A 21,544-nucleotide genomic window follows, 5' to 3' on the forward strand; every position below is an offset into this window, starting at 1 on the left:
ATCTTGCTTTACCTAATATTTAATTAATAATTAATAAAGAATATAGGCAAACATACTCATCTTTTTTTATATCTTTTTATTGAGAAAATAGCTATAATATTTGCGTTTTTGTAATCTCTATTGTCATTACAAATATAATTAATTACTTTTTGGTTTCAACAGACTTTAATATTCTCTCTTCTTTGGTCATTTTCTTTAACTTCAACAACGTCTGCATGCCATATTTCTTCACTAATTCTTCAACGAATTCGTCCTTCAACTTTTTTAGGCATCTAAAATGCAAATTAACGATAACAAATAACAGTGCAATGTTATATACCATAATTGATTTATTCGTTAAATACACACGGTGCTTAAAGTAAATAGAGGATATAGAATCTTAAAGTACAAATAACCTTACTATTGAATAAATTCGTACAAGCGAAGGACACGATATTTTAAATTTTTGTCATTAATTTCACTCTTCCCCCAATTACTTTATTGACATTATATATTTATTGCCACGTTACCTTCTATAAATAGAGTCAGTTCTGAACTTGCCGATGTCGAGACTAGGGGCGTGAGGCCGATGGATAATGAATGTATCCGGCAAGACAATGTACCTATATAAATCTCCAATTTATGGTATCGCGCTATAGTGTTCGGTGTTTTAAAGTCATTTATAAAGGATATTTATGAAACGCTTCTTACTTGTAATCCAATACCGTCAAGTGTGTTAGGTAGGATACCTTGTTCCATCCAAAACCGATGAATCTGGTATCGTATCGAGGCGCCTTTCTTGAGACCACGATGTAGGGTTCGAAATCTGGTTCCCAAGAAACCTACGATGATATCAACTTTATTATTTACGTACAAACGAGATGATTCAAGTTGTTTTCAGTATATGTACTTCGTATGGTTCCATCGTATTCCTCCAATAACTGTAATTTGTGGCAGCGTGCCCCTGAGTCCAAACATGGTAACGAAAAGTGTATAGAACGCCACGCTTCAAGAACTTCAAAAGTTCATCCTTGTTAGCAGGAAAGATAAACCTATAAAAAAGATAATAATGTGCATCGCGCGATTCTTTGTTCCGATTTTAACGAGGAAATACCTATAACGCTCGGTCTCAAACGCCGGAACGATCAAAGCTACTTTGTCCGACTCGCTGATATTCAGTTTAATGATATAGTTCATAAGGGATTCGTGTAATCCGTACTGCGGCAAAAAGTCGACGTCCAATTGGAAGATAAACGGTGTCGATATATACGACATCGCAGTATTTCGCAAATAATTAATGGGATAGAGTTCCTGGATGAAAAGAGTTCTGTATAATTAAATATGAATATATATATTAATATCTTATCTTATAAAATATTTTAAAGTATTTTCTTTCGTTTGGACGTTGCAAAATTGACTTGTAACTGTCTGCATACATTTACATAAATTTCGCTGAATTTGATCATCATAATGCGCGAAGGAAATGTTGCCCTTTTTTTTTCAAGAATCTGTTGGCCATTCTAGCACCAGATTCTGCATCTCTTGAACTTCTGGCGCCAGACTTTGCCCCACTTGTTAGAATACGTAAAAACTTATGTATATATAGAGAGAGGATCGTACGACACCCAAATACGAGAGAAAAATGACTGTGCATCTGTTACCATTCAAGCAGAATCCATTCGTATCTGATGAAAATCATATTTCGAAAGCCTTTAAAGATAATTTGCATGAAAATATAAAAATCTGCAATTTTTTTATCCCTGTCGTGTCTGAGAATTATCTTATTTTAAATTATCATGGAGATTATTAATTATCCGCAACGAAAGTAATAAGGATATTAAGACGATCAAACAAAATATGCAAGAGCTAATAGAATAATTCAACATCTTGTAGCTATTTAATAAACTTTACTATTGAAATACGTGTACAAGATGTAGACTCTCGTAGATAGACATACCCCATCCTTATACACGACATGGTATGCAATGTTCTTCCTGTTTCTCAGCTCGATGGAGCCGCGCACGAACTCGAGGAAATTCTGCACCTCAGCGTCCGTAAGGTATAGAGCAACGCTTATGGTACCGGGCCAATGTTTCGATAGGTCTTCTAGTAACGGTATCCTTTCCACGCTACACTGAGTTGCTAGAGCAATGTCTGTTGAAGCATATACATTGTACTCATATTCAAGGAGAAAAGGATGAGTACGATACAACGTGGTTGCGCCTCTTGTAAACTCTCGACACAGAGTCGATTCGTTGTACTAAAAATCCAAAATCTCTATTTTACTAATATTAGTTGCTAAATCGTACTATAAAATGTTCCATGCAATGTCGACTATATTATATTATAACTATAAATTGAAGATCATTTAATTTGCAAGCTATTGGATCGTTTATAGGTAGGTATAATTAACACAATTGTGGGGATAGTCTATTAAAAACCTTATAATAAGACAACATAAGTAATTTAACAAATTAATTACATTAAAAATGAAGCTTTTCTGATGATATTCTGATAATATGTATAAATATTCTTTGTTTTAACAAAAAGGAAACTTACTTGCGATACAGTTTCGTGTTTATCACAACCAAATAAGCGTTTACGTAATAAGTTTCCGTCCATTTCAAGGAAGACTTTATGCAACTTACGAAATTGGTTAATGTGCTTATTATATACATCTTGCTTGCGAGGGGAATTCCAATGTACGATCTAAAAAAAAATCGCTTAGTGTTGAGGAAGAATTGCTTTAGAAAGCAAAGCCCTGAAAATGTGTTTCAAGGAAAAAGCGCGTTACGTACGTTTATTTGACTAGTGTCGCGATAACAGATATCGCTAATCGTGTGATCGCTTAACTGAATATTCCATGTGCACTGTATTTTATATACGATAGATGAATGCTCTTTGACAACAGCATTTATTATATCCTGATCGGCTAAACTAGTTTCCGGTATATGGACCAGAACACGCTTCGCAACAGTTTCCCACAGGCTCATAAATTTCCTCTTACGGAGTTGTTGCAAGTGCATTAGCATCACGCCAGTGTTAAAGCCTCGCCCCAGAGCTGGCCATGGTCGCTGACCGTAAGACAATGCCTTTATGTACCAATGACTCTGATTTTCCGTCAGCCCTAGGGCCTGATCGCTCGTGAACTTCTCGAACATCTGCCAGAGCAAACTAACATCGTTTAACACGGTCACATCGGTGTCGAATACCAGCACTTTATCCTCCCGCATCGCATCCGGCAGAATTAATTTCAAGAGACCGTAAACGCCCGAGTAATGTTTGTTCGGTATCCAGGACACCTTTGGCACCCATTTTTCTGCTTTGTAATACGTTAAATTCACTGAAACGTTGCAAACATATAGAATTCGTTGATATCGCTCAAGGATAATTGCGTCTAAAAAAATGTTTATCATCCATTCCTTAAATTTAAATAACAGAAATTTTATATTAATGTGTTGTTCAAATTTATTTCACCGGCCGATAGTCATGTTACATGCTGGTTATAATTGGATCAACGACTGTTCGACGTTTTTCATATCCAACTTTACATATTAATGCATTTGTATGCATATTATTTATATATACATGTGTGATGCTTGTTCACAAGAAGGGAAAAAGTATAATTCACTGTTTTAAATTAAGAGTAGTGAAAAAATTGGATAGGATTTCATTTTATATTAACATGAAGAGTGTAACGAGTACGTGACCTAAATTATTTGCTGGATAGATGTATTCTCTTGGAAGCTTCATTTTGTTGAAAAAATTGAATATTCTTTTAAAATTCATAAAAGGCATATATATATATACATATATTTATATTTATATATAGCGTATTTTTAAAATATATCTAATTGAAAATATTCCAACAATATCTTTCTTATAATTTTTTTAAAAACATTTAATCTAAGAAATGGATGAGACTACATCCGCGGTGAATTTTTTACGAACCGTATGGTAAATCCCACGTTTGAAATACTGTTGTCAAGGTCCTGTTTGCAACTTCATCAACAAGCAAGTGAAAGTGCAAAGGTTTAGTGCGGTAGAATAAAACGGATTTTACCACTGTCACCAGAGCAAACGTTGAATTGTATCCAGCGCATACCATCGCAATGTGTATAGTCTCGCATTTTACCTTAAAACAAATCGCTAATCTTCATCGCCTTCATATTTAAATTTTTTACAAATTATATAGCGTGATTCTTAATTGCACGATGATATTTTATAATATACAAAGGATATATTATATCTGGTTTTACATTAATACGGCTTAGTACAAGTCATTTAATCATTTTTATTAAGTGTTGAAATATTCTCTCTCCTCCTGCTGGTTTAATGAACATATGTTCTAATTAATCGTAATTAAAAAAGAAGGTTGAACAGTTTATTCATATATAGTAGTATTTTCCTACTTCATATTACAAGTGTATCTCTTAAAGAAATAGAAGAAAGGATAAATCAACATGAAATACAAAAATTGGAAGAAACTTATTAATTTCTTTTTTTTTTTGAGAAAGAAAAAAAGACAAAATTGTGTGTGTGTTCAATTGAATTTATAGGACGAACTACATTTATTTATTGCTTGCATAACTTTACTATTTAATTACACAACCTACGATATCAAGTAATATTTTCTTGCTGATAATAATCCATGAAAATCAACTAACAAGCTAAAGGTAGGACACAATTAAGAATCACTCATTAAATGTACTATACTTGAAAATATTCTGCAATGTTCATTTTTAATTTTCGATTCAAGATGTACCAAAAAACGGTCTAAATTTGTGTACCTCGTTATGATTATTTTCTAAGTGCAGCTTTTCCACGTGTGGACTTTCTTTTTCTACGTCCATGGGCGAGCTCAATTTATTGTTAAGTTTGAAGGAATTGATATCGGCAGAAGGAACTATAATAATAGACGAAAGATCAATATTACGGAATATTGTAGTATAAACTCGAGCATTACCGTTCAATAGTAAATACAGGTAAAAAATTGTGGATAGTATTAAAACACCGAATAAACATCCTAGCCATGATCGAGCCATTGTAATATGACAGACATATTTCCCAATTCGTAGAATGATTAACGAATGAGCTCTGTTACGCAAATGCCAAGATCTATAAAGAAAAATGAAAAATCAATGTAGCGATTGGAGGTACAAGTTACACGTTCAAATTTTAGTAAAGTAGACTAATTAAGAATTAAATTTTGTGCAAATGAATGATAAATACAGTAGTGCTGCACTAATTGACCTCAAGATCCTGCCTGGGCAGTTAATAGCAACGAAGCGAAATCTTGACCAATTAACACGATACTACTGTATGTTACTATGTTATGCTGTTTTTGGAGCCGTTCTACGTTTGTCTTATTTTCTATTCTACCTAAAAATTATGCAAATATAAATTTCCCTATAATGTTTTGTACAATATTTTTTTTTGTCTATTACAGTATTGTTATATATACTCTTATTATACGTATAAGATATGTAAAAACATCTAAAAGTTTATAATCTATACAGATATTTTGACAATTTAAATTACTTGACATGCGCAAATGTGGCATGGAACAAAAACAAAAGAGATAGGTTAATGCACTTTGTTGTAACACAATTGGCTTATTGGAAACAACACCATGAAATAATATAAACTGGATATAGGATAACTAAATATATAGAAAGGAACACATACCTCCAATGTCGCAGTTTTTGTCACCGTCTGTCACGCACTTAAATTCATTGCTCCAACTACTTTGGGATACAGGGTTCGAACGTGATTAATTCTATATGTGAATTTGCAGACATAAATCTCCTCGGGCACCAGCACTCGTTTGCGTTTCAATGAATCACTGTTATGTCTCGGAATGTTTGCTGTAAACTAAGCAAATTCGCGTAATTACAGTTATCTAGGAACAATGACGGAACAGCACGCATCCTAAACACTCGAAGCCGGAAGTCTAACATAAATAGTTTAATCACTGGATAACGTAGTAGTAGAATTACTACTCTGTCTGAGCAACACAACAAGAGACGTCGAACAGTCGGTAACTCGTTACGTAGTTACCCACTTTTGTTACGAGAGGGCAACATCAACACTGTGAACTGAAGTTAGTCGCAAGTAATATAGGATGCCAGGATGCCACATACATATGTATGCAGTGTATGTTAGATTTTTAAAACTAGATTTTCCCCAAAAGTTGGCTATGTAGGTATAATGTAACAATTATTCATGATGAGACTTTTGAATATATATATTCTTAATACTTATATTAATCTAAGTTCATTGAACTATGCATGATACAACCTTCAATTGTATGTACATCACAGTTATCGCATTGTACATTGCATTAACAGATAAAGCGGTAAAATAATAGTATTGTTGTATTTATGGAAGTATGATCGCGGTTTGATAATTATATGTGATATTTAAATGCCATCTTTTTATTTTATAAAATTTTATAAAATACTTTAAAAAATTATATTTCATAACCCGTTTATATATTTTGTTGATTGTATAAAATTCTAATTATACATACATACACAGAGTGTCCTACTAACTCTATTATAAAGCGATATCTCAATTACTTTTAATGATACGTAAAAATGTCTCAGCAACAAACTATTTGGTTCAGAGGGACAAATATTATGATAAACAAGCATTTTTGAATATATTTGTTAATATATTAATCGATCCAGTTCCAGATTCTCTATAAAAAATTAATAGGTATTTTAAATTTTATTTTATAAAATTTATCATACGAAAGAGAAGAAAGGACGTAAGGTACTGTTTTTATATTTGTTTTCCTTGTCCTTCTCATTAAGAAATATATGATTCTATTTAAAAAAAACATCGATGAGCTTGAAATCTCGAAAAGTGTGACGTTAAGAAAAAATTTTTGTTCACCATAATATTTGTCCCTCCGAACCAAGCAATCTATTACTTTGGAATTTTCCCGTATCATTAGCAGTAACGGAGATATTACCTCATAAGAAAGTTAGTGGGATATCCTGCGTATCGAATATTTTACATGTACAGTATTAACATTAATATAAAATAATACTATATTAAATATGCTTTCCACCTTATGCAGAAGATTTATGTCATAAAATGTAGCCTGACAGAGAAAAAATGAATCTTTAGCTGCACTCTAAATTAAATGCTTTATGTCACGTTACCTACTAACTAAACATAATTTGAACAATAACTATAAAAGTAGTTGTACAGAAATTATATTATGTATTAGACATATTTTTCTAAAATAAATATAACTAAGTCTTGAAGTGAGTAAATGATAAGAATACAATGTGCAATGATATGAAACAAGTTATAAAAAAAGTTTGTATAAAAATACGTCCATTATTTAATTTATTTCTGTTGCTTTACTGGTGTGTGAAGTAGGTTCTTGTTCATCTTTGAGCTTGCGTAATCTTTGGAGCTCTGTACTTCTCGCTCTGTAGAAAAAATGAAAAGATTAATATTTGATTAAATTACCATTTGTAACTTACGATACCAATTGCAATACCTATGCAATGCTTCCTCCTGTTCTCTTTGTTCTTTCTGTGTCTTTAGAAGTCTGGATGCCACAAAAATAATCAGTACTATAACTGGTATTAGGCAAGCAAGTACTATACCAGCTGTGATACCTGCTTGACGAGAACTATATTCCTGTTGACCTGTGATTTTCAATACAATTTATAGCATTAATATAATTGACGATTACACAAATGAAAAACATAGTAATCGATATAATATATACACATATAAAAACAAATATAATTAAGAAAGGATAAAGGATAAAGGACGAGAATAATAAAAAAAATGAAAAAATAATAACAATATTTTTGGTGGAAATTTCCATTCCACTATGAAAATCAAGTAGGTATTAAAACGATTTATCAAACGTGTAGTAAATGCATGTGGAATAGAAATTTCCTGAATATTTAAAGGTATAGAAAAGTTTATTAAACTGCATTTTTTTACATTAATTAGCAAATATTTTGTATAAAAACGTCACAATAAACTTCCATTATTCCAAACAATAATGCATTTTAATGCAATCAAATATTTATACTATACATTACATATTATAAAAGTATAAAGCTTATGTGCGGTATAACAACGTAATAATGTATCGTTTTGTAAATAAAGAACATTTCTATTCCACAGCAAAACCAGTATATATATATATATACACACATTAAGTCTTATTAATTCTGGGCGTAAAATTTAATTCATTTCCTATGACGAATGAATTTATATCTTGTGCAAATGATATTTGAGTGTGTGTGATTTAATTCTGGATTATTTCGAAAATATGACTGCAAATAATTACCAGAGATGAGATAAAAATCGATAAATGTCTGTTATGGAAGAGATGTTCCCCAAAGAAAAAGAAACATATAAATAACGAACTTCTGAAATGTCAAGTATATTGCGTGAATATTATTTAAAAATCTATGAAAATCTAATATTATTGATATTTTAAACGTCACTTTCTTTACTGGGACTTCCAGTTTTTCTGGTAGAGTCTGTTGTACTTTTTTCCGATTCTGTCAGAGAAGTGGGTTCTTTTAGATCCCAATCTTTATCTTCAAAATCAATATCTGGTCTGTTAGGCAAAGGCTCGTGTGTACGATAAACTTTGTCATAAGAATGAGGCTTTTTAATCATACTCGAACTAGTGCTAGTGTCGCTAACGGGTGAAATTGGTCTATCGAATGATTTTAACCGAGACAACAGCGTTGAATCATTGTCAACACCAGAACCGCGTTCAGAATAACGCCACGATTTCAAGGAACTTTCCTGCGCTTGATTCTTTCGTACATAAAGAAAGGCGCCAGCAACACATGCTATTACAGGAATTAAAACGGCGCAAATAATGCCCATTGTTGTCCATGCTGTACGCTGAGCATACTCGATCTGACCTATATTTATGTAATACCAAAGAATTTTCTTTTATTTCTCTTGTAGTTGGGGTAGCCGTTTTGATAATGAATTATTATTTTCAATGTGCGAAATGTAGCCATGGAGATCAATAAGATTTTCGAAAGATAAGTATACATAAGTTATAGAAAAACAACAGGTGATTATTGTATGATACTTTGTCTTATTAGAAAACAAATATATAAAATTATAATTCAAATACTCACGTAGACACTCCGTATATCCGTACTCCGGCACGTTCCAACGACCTTCGGGGGTGCATACACGTCGTTGATCGCCAACCAATATAAAGTCCTGATTGCATTCAAAAGTTACCTTCGTACCTGGCACGAAGAAGAAGTTACTCTTGCGTCCGAAGCGTGGTGTCTCCAATACACCGCATGATACCACTGAAATAATAAAAAATAGAACGTGAAACAAATTATACAAATAGTTATTGACTTAAATATCCTCTAAAAACTTTTGTAACTCACCTCGTTCATTTATATTGATATCCCTTATTTCAGTGTACGTATTGTAATAATTTTTCGTGAAATGAGCCATATCACGATTGAGCGACATTGCGTAGTCATATTGACACTGATATGATTGTCCACAAAGATCAGCAGCTCGTTGTATATCGTACGACCTGCAATGGAGGAAGATAAATATTTTCTTTATAAACAGTTCGATATTTCGTTATTCTGATGGATAAATAGACTATTAAAATAACAGTCACCTGTTCGAAGGTAGTATCTCTGCAGGCGTCTTACGCCACTCGGGCTCGAAGGTTCTATTGGAATAATAACTCGCAGTTCTGCCAAACTCTCTGGTGAACAATGGTCCTCCTTTATCGTCGTCTTCTTTATCTTCCAACATCCAATGAATCGCAAAGTCTTTATGTACAGCCTCAAAGTGGTTCAAATTGGACGCTGCTACTTGCTGTCCATCCGGATTTGTCAAGTCGTCCGCAATGTCAAAATTCCATTTTCCAAATAGACCACTGGTTTTATTCTAAGATGAAATAGATAAATTTATAAATTCTATATATTTGTCAGTATTTATTATATAAATCCATATTTATTTTCTAAATCGTACCAAGTACGTCCAGGGTAAATAAACTCTGGCTGACATGTATCCTTCGTTTTCGATTACTTCCACACCTGCACCAGTATCAAACATGATGATCACTTCACTCTGATTTAAAATGTACGTGGGTGTATAAACAACAACGCCGGTAAAGTGTTGAAATTTTATGGATGGCCTATCGAAGTATACTCGACGATTATTGGCGAAGACATCGAGGCGATATCTCCATTGCGAGTGTTTTGGCCTTAATCGAACTTCTATGGTTGCTGAATTATTTCCTCTTGCTGTATAGAAAAATATTAAATTAATTCCAATAGGAATTATAAAATTTTTATAACTTTACTAGTTTTTGTAAATTAATTACCTGCTACAGATGTCAATTGCGTAGCCCTAACTTCACCATACACGTTATTCGGCAACTGCTCGAATCTACCTTGCACGTCAAGCTTATCTTTCAGATTATTCACACGTACTAAAACGAACTCTCCCTTTCCATTGAAGGTATATTCCAAGCCATCGAATGTTGCAATATGAGGATCACCAAACACCGTCGCGATAGCTGGAGACTGATAAGCGATACAATCTTGACTTGGTCGTCTTTCAAATCTGAACGTTTCACAACCGACTGCGTGTTCTTCTTGCCACATACAACACATGTAAAATGGTATTATGTCGTGGTACCAATGAGAAAGAGTTGGTACTTTGTTCGCCTCGTCCCATGGATAGTATCCTAAATTGTGGGACCTATGTGGTCTCGAACCCCATTGCTGATCGTAAGTCAACATTAGATAGCCATTTTTATCGTAGCAACATTGCTGCTCAGAACCGTCCATGCTAAAATTAAGAAGTAAAGTATGATATAAAAGAAAAATTGGCAATGTTGAGCTATATTAAAGAAGAACTGGGAATAGTGGAAAGGATGAGAAAAATGTTTCTTCCGATTGTATCATTACTTCGTTCCAATAACAATTTCAAGCAAACATACATTAAAAATTAAAATACCTTTTGCCTATAAAATTGCCTACTTCTATACTAACAGAAATCTTACTTACTTTGGCGCCCCTGTTCTCACACAATGATGCGCATGCAGATTATACATGCAATCCAAATTCGAATCTTTATCGCAATCGTAATCTGGAAGGAAACGACCTTTGTCATTTAATGCGTGTTTTAAAGTACACGGACACAGGGATATTTCCGCCGCAAAATTTTTCAAATATCTGTCGTTCATGATCCACTTGTCGCAAAGTCGTTGAGGCCATTTTGATCCATACCCTCTTTCCCATTGTGGGGCAAAGTACCAGGCTAATGGAATTGGTCTACTCCATAGGCTCCTATACAAACATTTTTTGTAATTCGACTATCCAAATAATATCTAAAAGTATTTTTTTTACATATAATTTACATACGGTGTGATGTTAAGGCCAGTTTGTTGCTGCGGATCTGTTAAATTGAGCTGGATAAAACCGAAAGTCATGTCTTGCTGATAAGGATTGCTTAAGTCACGGTATGCTGCTGGTCTTATAATATAGCTACCCAAATTCGTATATGCTGTCTACAATTTTTCAATTATAATATTTTTTTTAATTGATAATAAAATTAAATATTATGTCACGAGCAAATGATTTCACGAACCAACCTCCAAATTAGTGATGTATTCAAATTCGGGAGTAGTTTTCGTCTCACGATATCCCCACAAAGATATTTGTACTCCCGCGTTCAAATTGCTGGTTAAATTGTATCGATCCCAAGTAATTTTTATTTCAGCTGGATATGCTTGGTGAACGCTATTGGACACAAAGATTTTCTCGGTCGCTGTAGCTGGGGTTTCTGATAAGAATTATTATAATTAATATATATCTTTTGAAGATCATAATTCTTTATTCATCTTTATTTCGAATTAAATAGCTACTCTTTTAAATTATTATAAAGAACCGTAAAAACTACGACAATGATATTTCTTAGTTATATTCCTAATTATATTAACAAGTCACTGCGTATGTTATCAGCTTACCAATGAAATATTTTCCCTTCCAATTGTATGTTTTACTGTCACCAATGCTAATCGCGAATCGAATATATCCTTGTGCCTTCACGAATGGTTGAACACATATCGCTCGGTTTTTGTCCACTACAGTACCTATCACCCACTCACTTTCGAACATACATCGAATTTTCTCAGTCTCGTTGAAACACGGACCAGTAATATTCACGATGGTACCGCCTAACATGTTTCCGCTTTCGGGTGCAAACACAAGAGGCAAATTTGCTCCAGCTGGAAAACGTATTATTATATACGACATTATCATTAATTATTAATGATTCCTCGCTACGCGTTGTTCAATCTTACAAATATCTTTATTGCAAACTGCAGGCATTATGTTTTCATCTATCCTAAACATATGACGTCCTGGAAAACCGTTCGCCCATCCTCTTCCGGTTAAATCGCGAATCGTCGACATTTGAGAGAAGGGCTTGTATTCGTAGCTTCGTGTGCCATTTCCAGCGTTAAAACCGACCTAAGCAGAGATAACACTGGTTAATTAATTTCGATCGATTAATTATAAAATTAAATAGGCAACGTTATATGAAGGAAACTAGGAAACTTCCCGAGTTCCATTTCATCACTGAAATATATCGCCGACAATAAATTTATCATTACACGATAAACAATTGTGTTCCTAAATAAATCATAAAATTCTTATATTAAAAGCGTATATGTATTTGATGCAGTCGTAACAAACAAAATATAAAAGTTGAATGAACTTACAAATGCTGGGACTCCACCTTCTCCATACATTGTATCACCACCAGCTTCCGTGTGACTGCTCCATTGAATATTCAGGTAATTAAATATGACGTAGGTGTTCACTTCATCTGTGGCCAGGACCATTTGAAACGTGTTCGTGTTGTAAAGGGAGTTATCGATACCACCGGTGAAGGACATATTTTTCCACGTTACTATGACTGCGTGTTTAGGATCGAAGGCATCTGTACCAATAATTCCTTCGCGGATATCCCATTTGAGGCGTTCACGCATTTCGACGCCAAATTGATCTGTTCTCCTTTGTAAATCTCGTTCCAGTCTACAATTCGTTTTCGTGATAAATTCCAATATCATTTAAAATGTTATTTAATAATTTTAGTAATTTTTAACTTGCCTAAAGTATACACCGGGTCTCCTCTGATCTATGTCGGTTGGTCTTATTTCTCCTATGCGACATTTACTGAAAAATATCCCTATAAAACTAGGATCGTTCTTCCTTGGCCAATCTTTGATCGGGAATACGAGAGGATATGTATAATGTATCGGAGGATCGCTAAATTCTAGGAAGCCATTCATTGATACCTGTAATTTTTTAAACGGACAATATTTTTAGATTAGATTATCTAATAATCACTAATGATAAGAGGATAACAAATAGTAACATACTCTGGTGTAATTGAATCTGAAGCCAAAGAATGGTAATTGAAAATTGAAATTCTTGTGTACTTGTGGCGTCGAAGCTTGGATTTCCCTTTGATAATCGCCTTCGTCATCGGTACCACCCTTGTCGAAGTACCAATACATGAATTCTGATCGAATTTCTTTCAGTCTCGTCTCTGTTAAGACATAATTTGGAACTGAATCATCTGGACGAGGCGCGTATCTGTCTGCTTCCGGTAAATCGGAATCTATAAGGATACACGAATTGCAATATTTTAGTATCGATATTTGATATCACGTGCGATAATTTCAAGCATTTGGATTTTTTAGTAGCTCGATTAATAACTCTATAAGAAAATGAAAATACTGCTACCAGTTTTAGCAGATTTTCTGTTAACATCGCTGTTACGTATCCACAAACAACGTCAACGAGCGAAATATGTTTACAGGGGCGATAACACGATCATTTAGATTAGACCAAATGTAAAAGTAAAAACAAACGAAATAATTTTAGTCTAGATATGAGGAATATATCTACGTGGAAGGAAGATTGAAAAACGAGTTACAAAAGATACAATCCAATGATTCATTCGATTCATACTAGAGTGAGTAACTGATAAAACAGATAAGATGTGATTCGTTAGTTGGACTATATATAACAAAATAATACATTCACCAATTAAAAAGAATGTATTTGACTTACGTACAACGTTTTTTCGCTAAATAAATTTCCTAGAATTTAAAAGACATTCTGTCTTGTTTTATTTTTTCACATTCTTTACAGAAATAGAAAAAGAAATAGTGGTCACGCCCTTTGATATCGAAATACTTACCGTACCTCACATACTTCTCATTCTTTTTTCCGATCATTTTCTTAGAGAAACCAGACGAAGACATGATTTTACCCTCAGGTATATTTTTTTCGTCGGGGTTGTCATTGGTACTGGCTGGGACATCTTCCGCTCCTGTCTCCATTCCTTCCTTGTGATCATCTTCATCTTTAATCAAGTCCACTACCTCGGATAAATCTTGCGTTTCTATCGGAGATATTTGTCCGGTATTCTTGTTAATTTCTGGGTACATCGATTCCTTATTATCCAGTCTATCCAGTCCAAATACACTTTCGAACGTTTCATTTTCAACTTGTGCTGATATGTGACTGGTCAGTAGAACAAGAAGGCACCAGAAAACGATCAACTTTGGGAAAGCAAAAACACGACCGAGATACGATTCATTCCGCATTTTCAATATCCAGAAGTAAATTGTACCGATTTGTCTGATTTAGTAAAAGAGACTGAGCTTGGTTTCAGGTAACGAGTAGTGATAGCGGTACTGATATCAGTAATATTGTGATAAAACTCGTTTATCTTCTTACTACGGATGGATAAGGTAACGTTGAAACTTGAACGAATAAAACGAACGAAGAACTAGTGACCCATTTTCGAAAGGATACAAAACGCCCTTTAAACGAGATAAAATTGTGTCTGCATTTACTCTCGATTTCGACAAGCAGAATTTGGGAAAAATGCCGGATTTTAAAATGAGAGACTCGGATGCACGAGCAATATAAATAATTACAATAGGTACACCAAGTTTGAACATAATCCGTTTCAGGTACGGTTATCGTCCGTCCGGATTTTCCCCAACTTGTCCTAGACTTTTCTTTAGGATGACCGGTGTTTCTGTAGTGATCTGAGTTTCTTAATGTTTGTTTGATGTCCAAACCGTCGCCCTCACTGATCATCCGTATTATCATGCTATGTGTGCGTTGCGCGCGATGACCTGGCTTGTGTCAGACGCACCTAACTAATACAGTGGAATCTCTGATGTCGAACATAATTACGAACTGTTCGGAAATCGATTTGTTCGAAAACTGAAATCATTTTCCTATAAAAATTGACATAGAATGGATTAATCCGGTCCTGATGCTTTTATAACAGCATTTAATGCATAAAATCGTGTATAAAAAAAAAATACATAAAATCTTACATAAAAGGAATATATAAACTCAAAAAATATCTAACTTTATTAAGGAGAGTTTCCTTTCATTGAATCATAGGGTCCTATACGTGAATTGTCTTGGATCCGAGATATGTACGAACGCCATCCTCATGTTTGAATATGATCTTTTTTCACCTCTATCGTGGTTCTAACAACTTTCCTTTTCGATTTGCTGCTGTCCTTCTTCGATTTCATAATGATTTACTTAATCATTAGCTAAGCTGACTTTTTCTTGACATTTTTGTTCGAACATTGAACCATTCGAACTTCGAAGGTGTATTGTATCCATTTGTGCAATAAAGCAAAGCGGTAGCAATGCGGTGGAATCTTAATTGTTCGACAAACAAAGAATATATGGCTCACTCGTTTTCGTCTGCCGAAAACTGTATCGAATAACATGATAATGCTTGTGGTTTGAGGTTGCATGTGGTCAGGCGCTGGTGCGCGGGATAAGGATTACACCCACATCAGCACAGCAATGAATGCCTAACGCATTTATTTCTACAAAACTATATACAAAGGACGATAACTATGATTATAACTGCACACAATAAACGCTACAACGACTAAATTAAAGACTAATAATAACGCTTAATAATATGCTTAATGATATTGAGAGTGTAAGATGTAAAAAAAAGTGAGTGAGACGAAAGACTGCTTATGCTTTGGTGTCTATGGTAGAAATATGGCTATAGTCTTATCCGCTTGTGGCTACTCGATATCTGACGTCATCACTACGTGACGATTAATCGAGGGATGATTGAGAAATCATCCGTGGTAAAGGCCATGTTGTAACCATAAACGCCGAGGTTACTGACACTACGTTGATTCTAGTTCGTACTACCAGCGATCCGTCTGGAGTAGCACTCGAGGAGTCATTTTTCGCGTAACATGACCAACAAGGTTTTCGGAAATTTGGATGTAACTTCAATGTCAGCTCTTCTGAATTTCCGATACTCAATGCGTAACGAAAGAGGGTCACCTAGAAGAATGTCCTCGGATCCAAGCTAAGACCACTTCCGAGTCAAATCAGGCATAGCCGGGTTAAAAGGACAGAGCTAGTTTTGATTTGACGACGAATAAATTAACTCAAACTCCTGGAAGTGACTTTCGCAGAATTTGCCTTCGTCTGAAGCAGGGCTCCTGTAACTGACTTCTTCCATCTCCTGAAATTTCTGTAACTGGTCCAAAAGGCGCTTGTTGGTAAGACAATGTAACATAGGAACTTGCTGGCATGGATTCCCAACAGGACCCATAGGGCCCGCTAAAACCCAATCAAATATGGTAGACCGAGTTGGGGACTATCTATGTTTACCCTTCGGACTGCGCTGCCAATAACCATTCCGTTTACGTCTGCCTCTCGAATCGCATCCACTTACTCGGACTTATCGAACTCGTGGTCAGTTAAATGAAGCTCTCAGACATGAGATCGTCGGGTATATTTTATTGGAACCACTCGGAATAAACTCGGCATAATTAAGACTGTCAGGGGAAAGAAGCTGTCTCGTGTCTTCAAGGATCCTACCTTCGTTTCACCGATCTTCGGTGGGGATCTTCTTAACTGGCCAAGTTTTAATGTTTTAATGGACTCTTCGAGTCTCTGATGCACTCGGATTCGGAAATTTCGAAGGCCTTAAATTTACAACATTTAAAGACGTACCTGAGTCGTGAAGTCGCGAAACTTCTAGAAAATGTTCCAATTTCGGATGCTGTTCACGACGAGGCATGATTGGATCTAGTGAATATGTATGAAAATTCACATCTACTTTTATTCAGTTATATTCGGTGTGTGGTGAAGTACCGTCTCTCGTCTCCAACGACCAAGTCTTCCGCAGCTCAACTGAAGCGGATTTCACAGTTTTTTTATTATATTATTTGCCAAGTAACTCAGAATGTTCTTTTTTTCTCGTTTTGGTTGTGTAGTTGATATTAAAAATCACAAAACTTTTATTTAAGATGTTTATTGTATTTTCGGAACGATGTGTTATTTACAAAAGAAATGTATTTTACGATATTCATTTTTGAAGTGTGGCAAAAGATCTTCCTAGTCACGTTACTAATTCGTTTCACAATAAAAAGTATGTGTAAGAGAAATACTACCTGAAAAATAATGTAAAAAAATGAAGAGGAAATTACTTGCTGATTGTATCTACAAAATAGGATAACAGAATTATAGAATATGTTTCTCAAATACTACGCAACAATATTTTATTCTGTTGATCTAAAATTGCACAAAGCGTAATTTTGATGAATATTTATTAAAACGCTAATTATAAGGAATTATCAGGCATAAAAAGTAGTGATCTATAAATGCATTGCATGATAAATGTACTTAAACAATGCAATCTTGCATTTGTTTTTCTTAATTTTTTCGTTTTTTTTTTTGCATTATTCTTAGCCAACCTTCCATATTCCAATAGAGATTTTGCAAAACACTTAAAAGTAGATTTGTTTCCTTTTTTTTCTTTTGTACTGCAATTGTATCTTGTATACCAATATTGTCACAAATGCTTGTAAGGAAACTATATTACATATTTTATGTTGCACAGTATTGTAAATGTTCTCGATTAATAGCATGTATCACAGAAGAAACCTATGAAAGTCTCAAATTGAAGGATACAAAAAATGCACAAATATGAAAAAATGTTCCTATAGTTTCATTTTCAAGTAGTAATATTTTTTAATCTACAGCAGTGATTTGAATGTAATATTGTGGATATGAACTATACGCTTGACCATTAAGTGAAACATTATTTATAACATTTTATTTGTAATGAAATAATCTGTTGCGACTGAGATGTGGTATTTTTTAACATTACGAAGACGAAGAATTATCTCCATTACTGTCTAGGTATCCTCCTGAACCGTTTACGACAAATGATGTTCCCAAACCATATAAATGGCCACAATATTTCGCATCATCAATATTATCTTCAAAAAACATCTAAAACAACATATATAATTATAAAAATAAGACAATATACGATTTGTTGGTTAATATAGTTTTATTCGAAATATTTGTTTACCTCTCGCATTTTAAAGAAAACCATTCCCGTAAGTAACGAATCAGAACCAGCCTGATGTTGGGGACCAACTCTTTGAATTTCCAATTGCTCTGCTACCTCTTGTAGACCTCCTTTCAAATTTTTGCAAGATTTCATTAAATACTGTGAACAAAATGTCACATATTAGAGGTGGAAATAGTTTTTATTATAACAGATGTCTATACAAAACATACTTTTACATCATATATTGTTGGAAAATATATCCTAAGAAGTTCGAAGAATTCACTTTCTTCTTGGGGTAAATTTTGATCTGTAAGAAGTTTCAATAGATAGCCAAAATCGTAACCAGAATGAAAGGATAGCCATTTTATGTCGTCAACAAGAACAATTCCCGATGTCATCAATAATTCGGCAAAATCTAACGGATCAATACCCTCTTCTTCGTGTTTTTTGAACTGTATACCACTGTTTTGTAGCATATCTATACTATCTTGCGCATACATATCCTCTCTAAAAAATTGTTCAACGTTAGTATTGTTATATTTGATGTCTTTATATTGTTCTATATTGAATTATGTATAACTTACTGTAAATTGAATTTGAAATTAAATTGCCATGTGGTATAACTACCACCAGGTGTATTTCCCGATTCGTCGAGAAATGTCAGACCAAGTTGGATTATCCGCAAGAGATCTACATTACATCGTAATAACTGATATTGATAATCGGCGCTAGTCCTGAATTCTCCTATAATAAAGTATCATATTTTATTTTACAAATAATTATTGTACAACTAAATTATAATTTTATTATATTATACCAATGGGTCTAGCAACTACTCCTGGAAATTCAGTATCCATTGCAATATATTGATACTGCTGCACGACTTGCCGAATTGTTCGAAATTCTTCTTCGAGATTATGTCCCCAAACATCTCGGATCCCGCATTCTTCATTACTGGGCATAGTCGCCCCACCCTTCTGTTGCCCTATGGGGTTATTTCCTCCTGTGAAAATGTGTAAAGATATAAGTATTATTTTATATGAAACAAAAAGAAAAGAACTGACAATGACTATTATCAGTATTCATTGGTCCGATACTAATAATAAACCGATACATTATATGTGTAACTTTTCATGTAGTGTTTCCCTTTTACTATTTTAATAGTTAGTGTTAGGTAAATTATATTTTATAGTGTAATTAATTGTATCATTACAGATAGTAGGAAAAACCATTTTTGGTTGGTACTGTTTGAATATCCATACTCTTTTCAACTGCCTTGAGTAAGCATTAGTTCTTGAATAATACAAAAATGATTTGATAGTATTACATATAGGTACAGACCAACCATAAATGAAGATCGTAAACTGTGTAATATATAGTCATATCTTAATATAAAAATTGAATTCTATTGTTATATCTTAATCAATGGTCATATACCTTATGTTATATTGACATATAAACTTGTTACATAAAGATTATTTAAACATGTTTCTGTACCAAATTATATGAAATTATAACAGATACTATGCAGTAGTTTGTAGCATTTTTTTATAAATTAAAAATTTTATTATTTATCTTACAGAGCCTATATAATGGCTCTATAACTGCACCTTCTAGGATTTGTGCATTCTTCTGAAATTCTCTGAAAGCGCACACCTTTTCTTGCAGCAACAGCGACTGAATATTTCTTGGGAACTTCATTGCATGTTATAATCTATTCTACTACTTTTAAAGAGGACTTCTATTATGTAGTTCTTCTGGAAGTATGTTTCACGTAATATCATCCACACAAATCCAAAGTACTTTATTTATTTTGCTTCACAGTTCCTGCAATACGTATGTGCCACATTGATTATATAAAGGTCAGATATTGGTGTTACACCTTTGGTATTCATTATACAATCAATTATCATTTAATTTCAACAAATATATGTCAAGTCCAACACTTCTCAAGGCTTACTTTGATAAATTTTACTATAATAAGGCTGAGGAGTTAATATCAAAATTATTTGCAGAACAATACCTTTGTAAAAGAGATAAATAATTATATATTTACAAGCTGTTTAATACGTACCGGTAGCTGAGGGCATAAGGTTAAATATTCTTGTCGTCACCGGGGTTATTTTTATGTTTAATTCCCACTGTCACAGCTTTACCTTCTTCATATCACTGTAAATATACACATAAGTATTATTACTTGTTAAATCAGTTTTACTACATGATATGCAAATTTAATATCAGAGATGTTGTTTATGTATATTACGAACATGGAAAATTAAAGAACAATAAATAAATTTGAATTCTGTGGAGAATAAATAACATTTCTGTTTACAGGTTAGAAATCCGCGTAAACAAGTATTATTGTCTTATAATGATTGTATGCTAGAAAGAAATTCAGGAATGTGATATTAATGCAAAACATGATAATAAAATGATATTAAACAATAAGAAATTTTCTTAGCACACGTTACTTTCTAAATAAATCTATAGGTGAAAACATAGGTTATGTATTTCAAATAAACAAAAGCGATTTGTTCACACGAATATGAAAGAAATAAATGTTACAATGTACCTCTTGGTATGGTCGTTTTTCCACACGATGTTTTCTTACGTACTAAGCGAAATAAAGCTTTATAAAACACTTATCGCGCTTTTAAATCTTCTGTCACACTACAAACAGGTTAAACGAGTGTCCAAACTTAAAGCAATTCCCTCTATACATATACATACTAACACTGTCTGAAGTTAGGCCGCCAAAATCGCTACAGCGGGCATTTTTGTTCGTGGCGTTGTTAACATGCTAACCTAACAATAAAACCATAAATGAGATATAGGCAATTGCTAGGATTTATATTTTACTATTTAAAGCAGTATGTATAGAAATTATATTCATTTGAACTAGCAAAACTGATTGAGTCAATAGAAATAAAAATTTGCTACATTCTTATACAAACATCACATGTATTATGTACCACAAACAAAGTATAAAATAGATGTGACACTCAATGCATTTTTAATACCACACCATTAACTAAATACAACATAGTTATGACATTTAACATACATTTTTTGTGTTCCATGTTTTGGTGATCATCTGACCTCCTTATCATCATCGTGTCAC

The 21,544-nt window shown here is 33.6% G+C and overlaps 3 protein-coding genes across 9 annotated transcripts; all 3 read right to left on the bottom strand.

Moving 5' to 3' along the window:
• Window positions 1-59: 59 nt before the first annotated feature.
• On the bottom strand, window positions 60-5,959 carry LOC117243178 (LARGE xylosyl- and glucuronyltransferase 1-like). 5 transcript variants are annotated; one of them, XM_033510446.1, is made up of 13 exons: window positions 5,668-5,958; window positions 5,212-5,361; window positions 4,946-5,097; window positions 4,770-4,885; window positions 3,931-4,114; window positions 2,778-3,322; window positions 2,539-2,688; window positions 1,937-2,239; window positions 1,094-1,290; window positions 890-1,031; window positions 691-821; window positions 510-602; window positions 60-272 (listed from the first exon to the last, which is right to left on the bottom strand). In XM_033510446.1, exons 3-13 carry the CDS (start codon window positions 5,022-5,024, stop codon window positions 143-145), a joined length of 2,070 nt encoding a protein of 689 aa, XP_033366337.1. In that variant the 5' UTR covers window positions 5,025-5,097; window positions 5,212-5,361; window positions 5,668-5,958; the 3' UTR covers window positions 60-142. The 5 variants fall into 5 exon arrangements, with proteins under 5 accessions (XP_033366337.1, XP_033366328.1, XP_033366345.1 ...); XM_033510437.1 differs by lacking the exon at window positions 5,212-5,361; XM_033510454.1 differs by lacking the exons at window positions 4,946-5,097; window positions 5,212-5,361 and having other exon boundaries at window positions 5,668-5,957.
• A 1,244-nt stretch (window positions 5,960-7,203) lies between these two features.
• LOC117238192 (protein mesh) lies at window positions 7,204-14,723 on the bottom strand. 2 transcript variants are annotated; one of them, XM_033503008.1, is made up of 16 exons: window positions 14,248-14,723; window positions 13,421-13,662; window positions 13,149-13,336; window positions 12,758-13,073; window positions 12,338-12,506; window positions 12,002-12,262; window positions 11,627-11,817; window positions 11,397-11,542; window positions 11,040-11,321; window positions 10,352-10,821; window positions 9,997-10,271; window positions 9,638-9,912; window positions 9,393-9,547; window positions 9,126-9,308; window positions 7,499-7,649; window positions 7,204-7,427 (listed from the first exon to the last, which is right to left on the bottom strand). In XM_033503008.1, exons 1-16 carry the CDS (start codon window positions 14,654-14,656, stop codon window positions 7,337-7,339), a joined length of 3,804 nt encoding a protein of 1,267 aa, XP_033358899.1. In that variant the 5' UTR covers window positions 14,657-14,723; the 3' UTR covers window positions 7,204-7,336. The 2 variants fall into 2 exon arrangements, with proteins under 2 accessions (XP_033358899.1, XP_033358813.1); XM_033502922.1 differs by lacking the exons at window positions 7,204-7,427; window positions 7,499-7,649 and adding an exon at window positions 7,916-8,900.
• A 2,637-nt stretch (window positions 14,724-17,360) lies between these two features.
• Window positions 17,361-21,205, bottom strand: LOC117235787 (CCR4-NOT transcription complex subunit 7). Of its 2 annotated transcripts, none has more exons than XM_033498166.1 (7): window positions 20,996-21,205; window positions 20,498-20,592; window positions 19,241-19,426; window positions 19,008-19,167; window positions 18,654-18,930; window positions 18,442-18,582; window positions 17,361-18,359 (listed from the first exon to the last, which is right to left on the bottom strand). In XM_033498166.1, the coding sequence occupies exons 2-7, from the start codon at window positions 20,511-20,513 to the stop codon at window positions 18,231-18,233; spliced, it is 909 nt and encodes a 302-aa protein (XP_033354057.1). In that variant the 5' UTR covers window positions 20,514-20,592; window positions 20,996-21,205; the 3' UTR covers window positions 17,361-18,230. The 2 variants fall into 2 exon arrangements, with proteins under 2 accessions (XP_033354057.1, XP_033354139.1); XM_033498248.1 differs by lacking the exon at window positions 20,996-21,205 and adding an exon at window positions 20,080-20,250 and having other exon boundaries at window positions 18,050-18,359.
• Between the last annotated feature and the right edge of the window lie 339 nt (window positions 21,206-21,544).

This window comes from Bombus vosnesenskii, unplaced genomic scaffold (assembly GCF_011952255.1).
Source record: "Bombus vosnesenskii isolate JDL3184/JDL3185 unplaced genomic scaffold, Bvos_JDL3184-5_v1.1 scf7180000013262, whole genome shotgun sequence".
NCBI lineage: Eukaryota > Metazoa > Arthropoda > Insecta > Hymenoptera > Apidae > Bombus > Bombus vosnesenskii.

Coding starts and splice junctions, on each gene's coding strand:
- LOC117238192 (XM_033502922.1), bottom strand. CDS start 14,656: ATGCGGAATGAATCGTATCTCGGTCGTGTTTTTGCTTTCCCAAAGTTG. Junction 13,074..13,148: donor AGACCCGGTGTATACTTTAG/GCAAGTTAAAAA, acceptor AACGAATTGTAG/ACTGGAACGAGATTTACAAA. Junction 9,913..9,996: donor ATTTACCCTGGACGTACTTG/GTACGATTTAGA, acceptor ATTTCATCTTAG/AATAAAACCAGTGGTCTATT.
- LOC117235787 (XM_033498166.1), bottom strand. Junction 19,168..19,240: donor AGTAGTTGCTAGACCCATTG/GTATAATATAAT, acceptor ACTTTATTATAG/GAGAATTCAGGACTAGCGCC. Junction 18,360..18,441: donor TTTTCTTTAAAATGCGAGAG/GTAAACAAATAT, acceptor ATGTTGTTTTAG/ATGTTTTTTGAAGATAATAT.
- LOC117243178 (XM_033510437.1), bottom strand. CDS start 5,024: ATGGCTCGATCATGGCTAGGATGTTTATTCGGTGTTTTAATACTATCC. Junction 4,115..4,769: donor TAGAAAATAATCATAACGAG/GTACACAAATTT, acceptor ATTTGTTTTAAG/GTAAAATGCGAGACTATACA. Junction 2,689..2,777: donor GCGACACTAGTCAAATAAAC/GTACGTAACGCG, acceptor ATTTTTTTTTAG/ATCGTACATTGGAATTCCCC.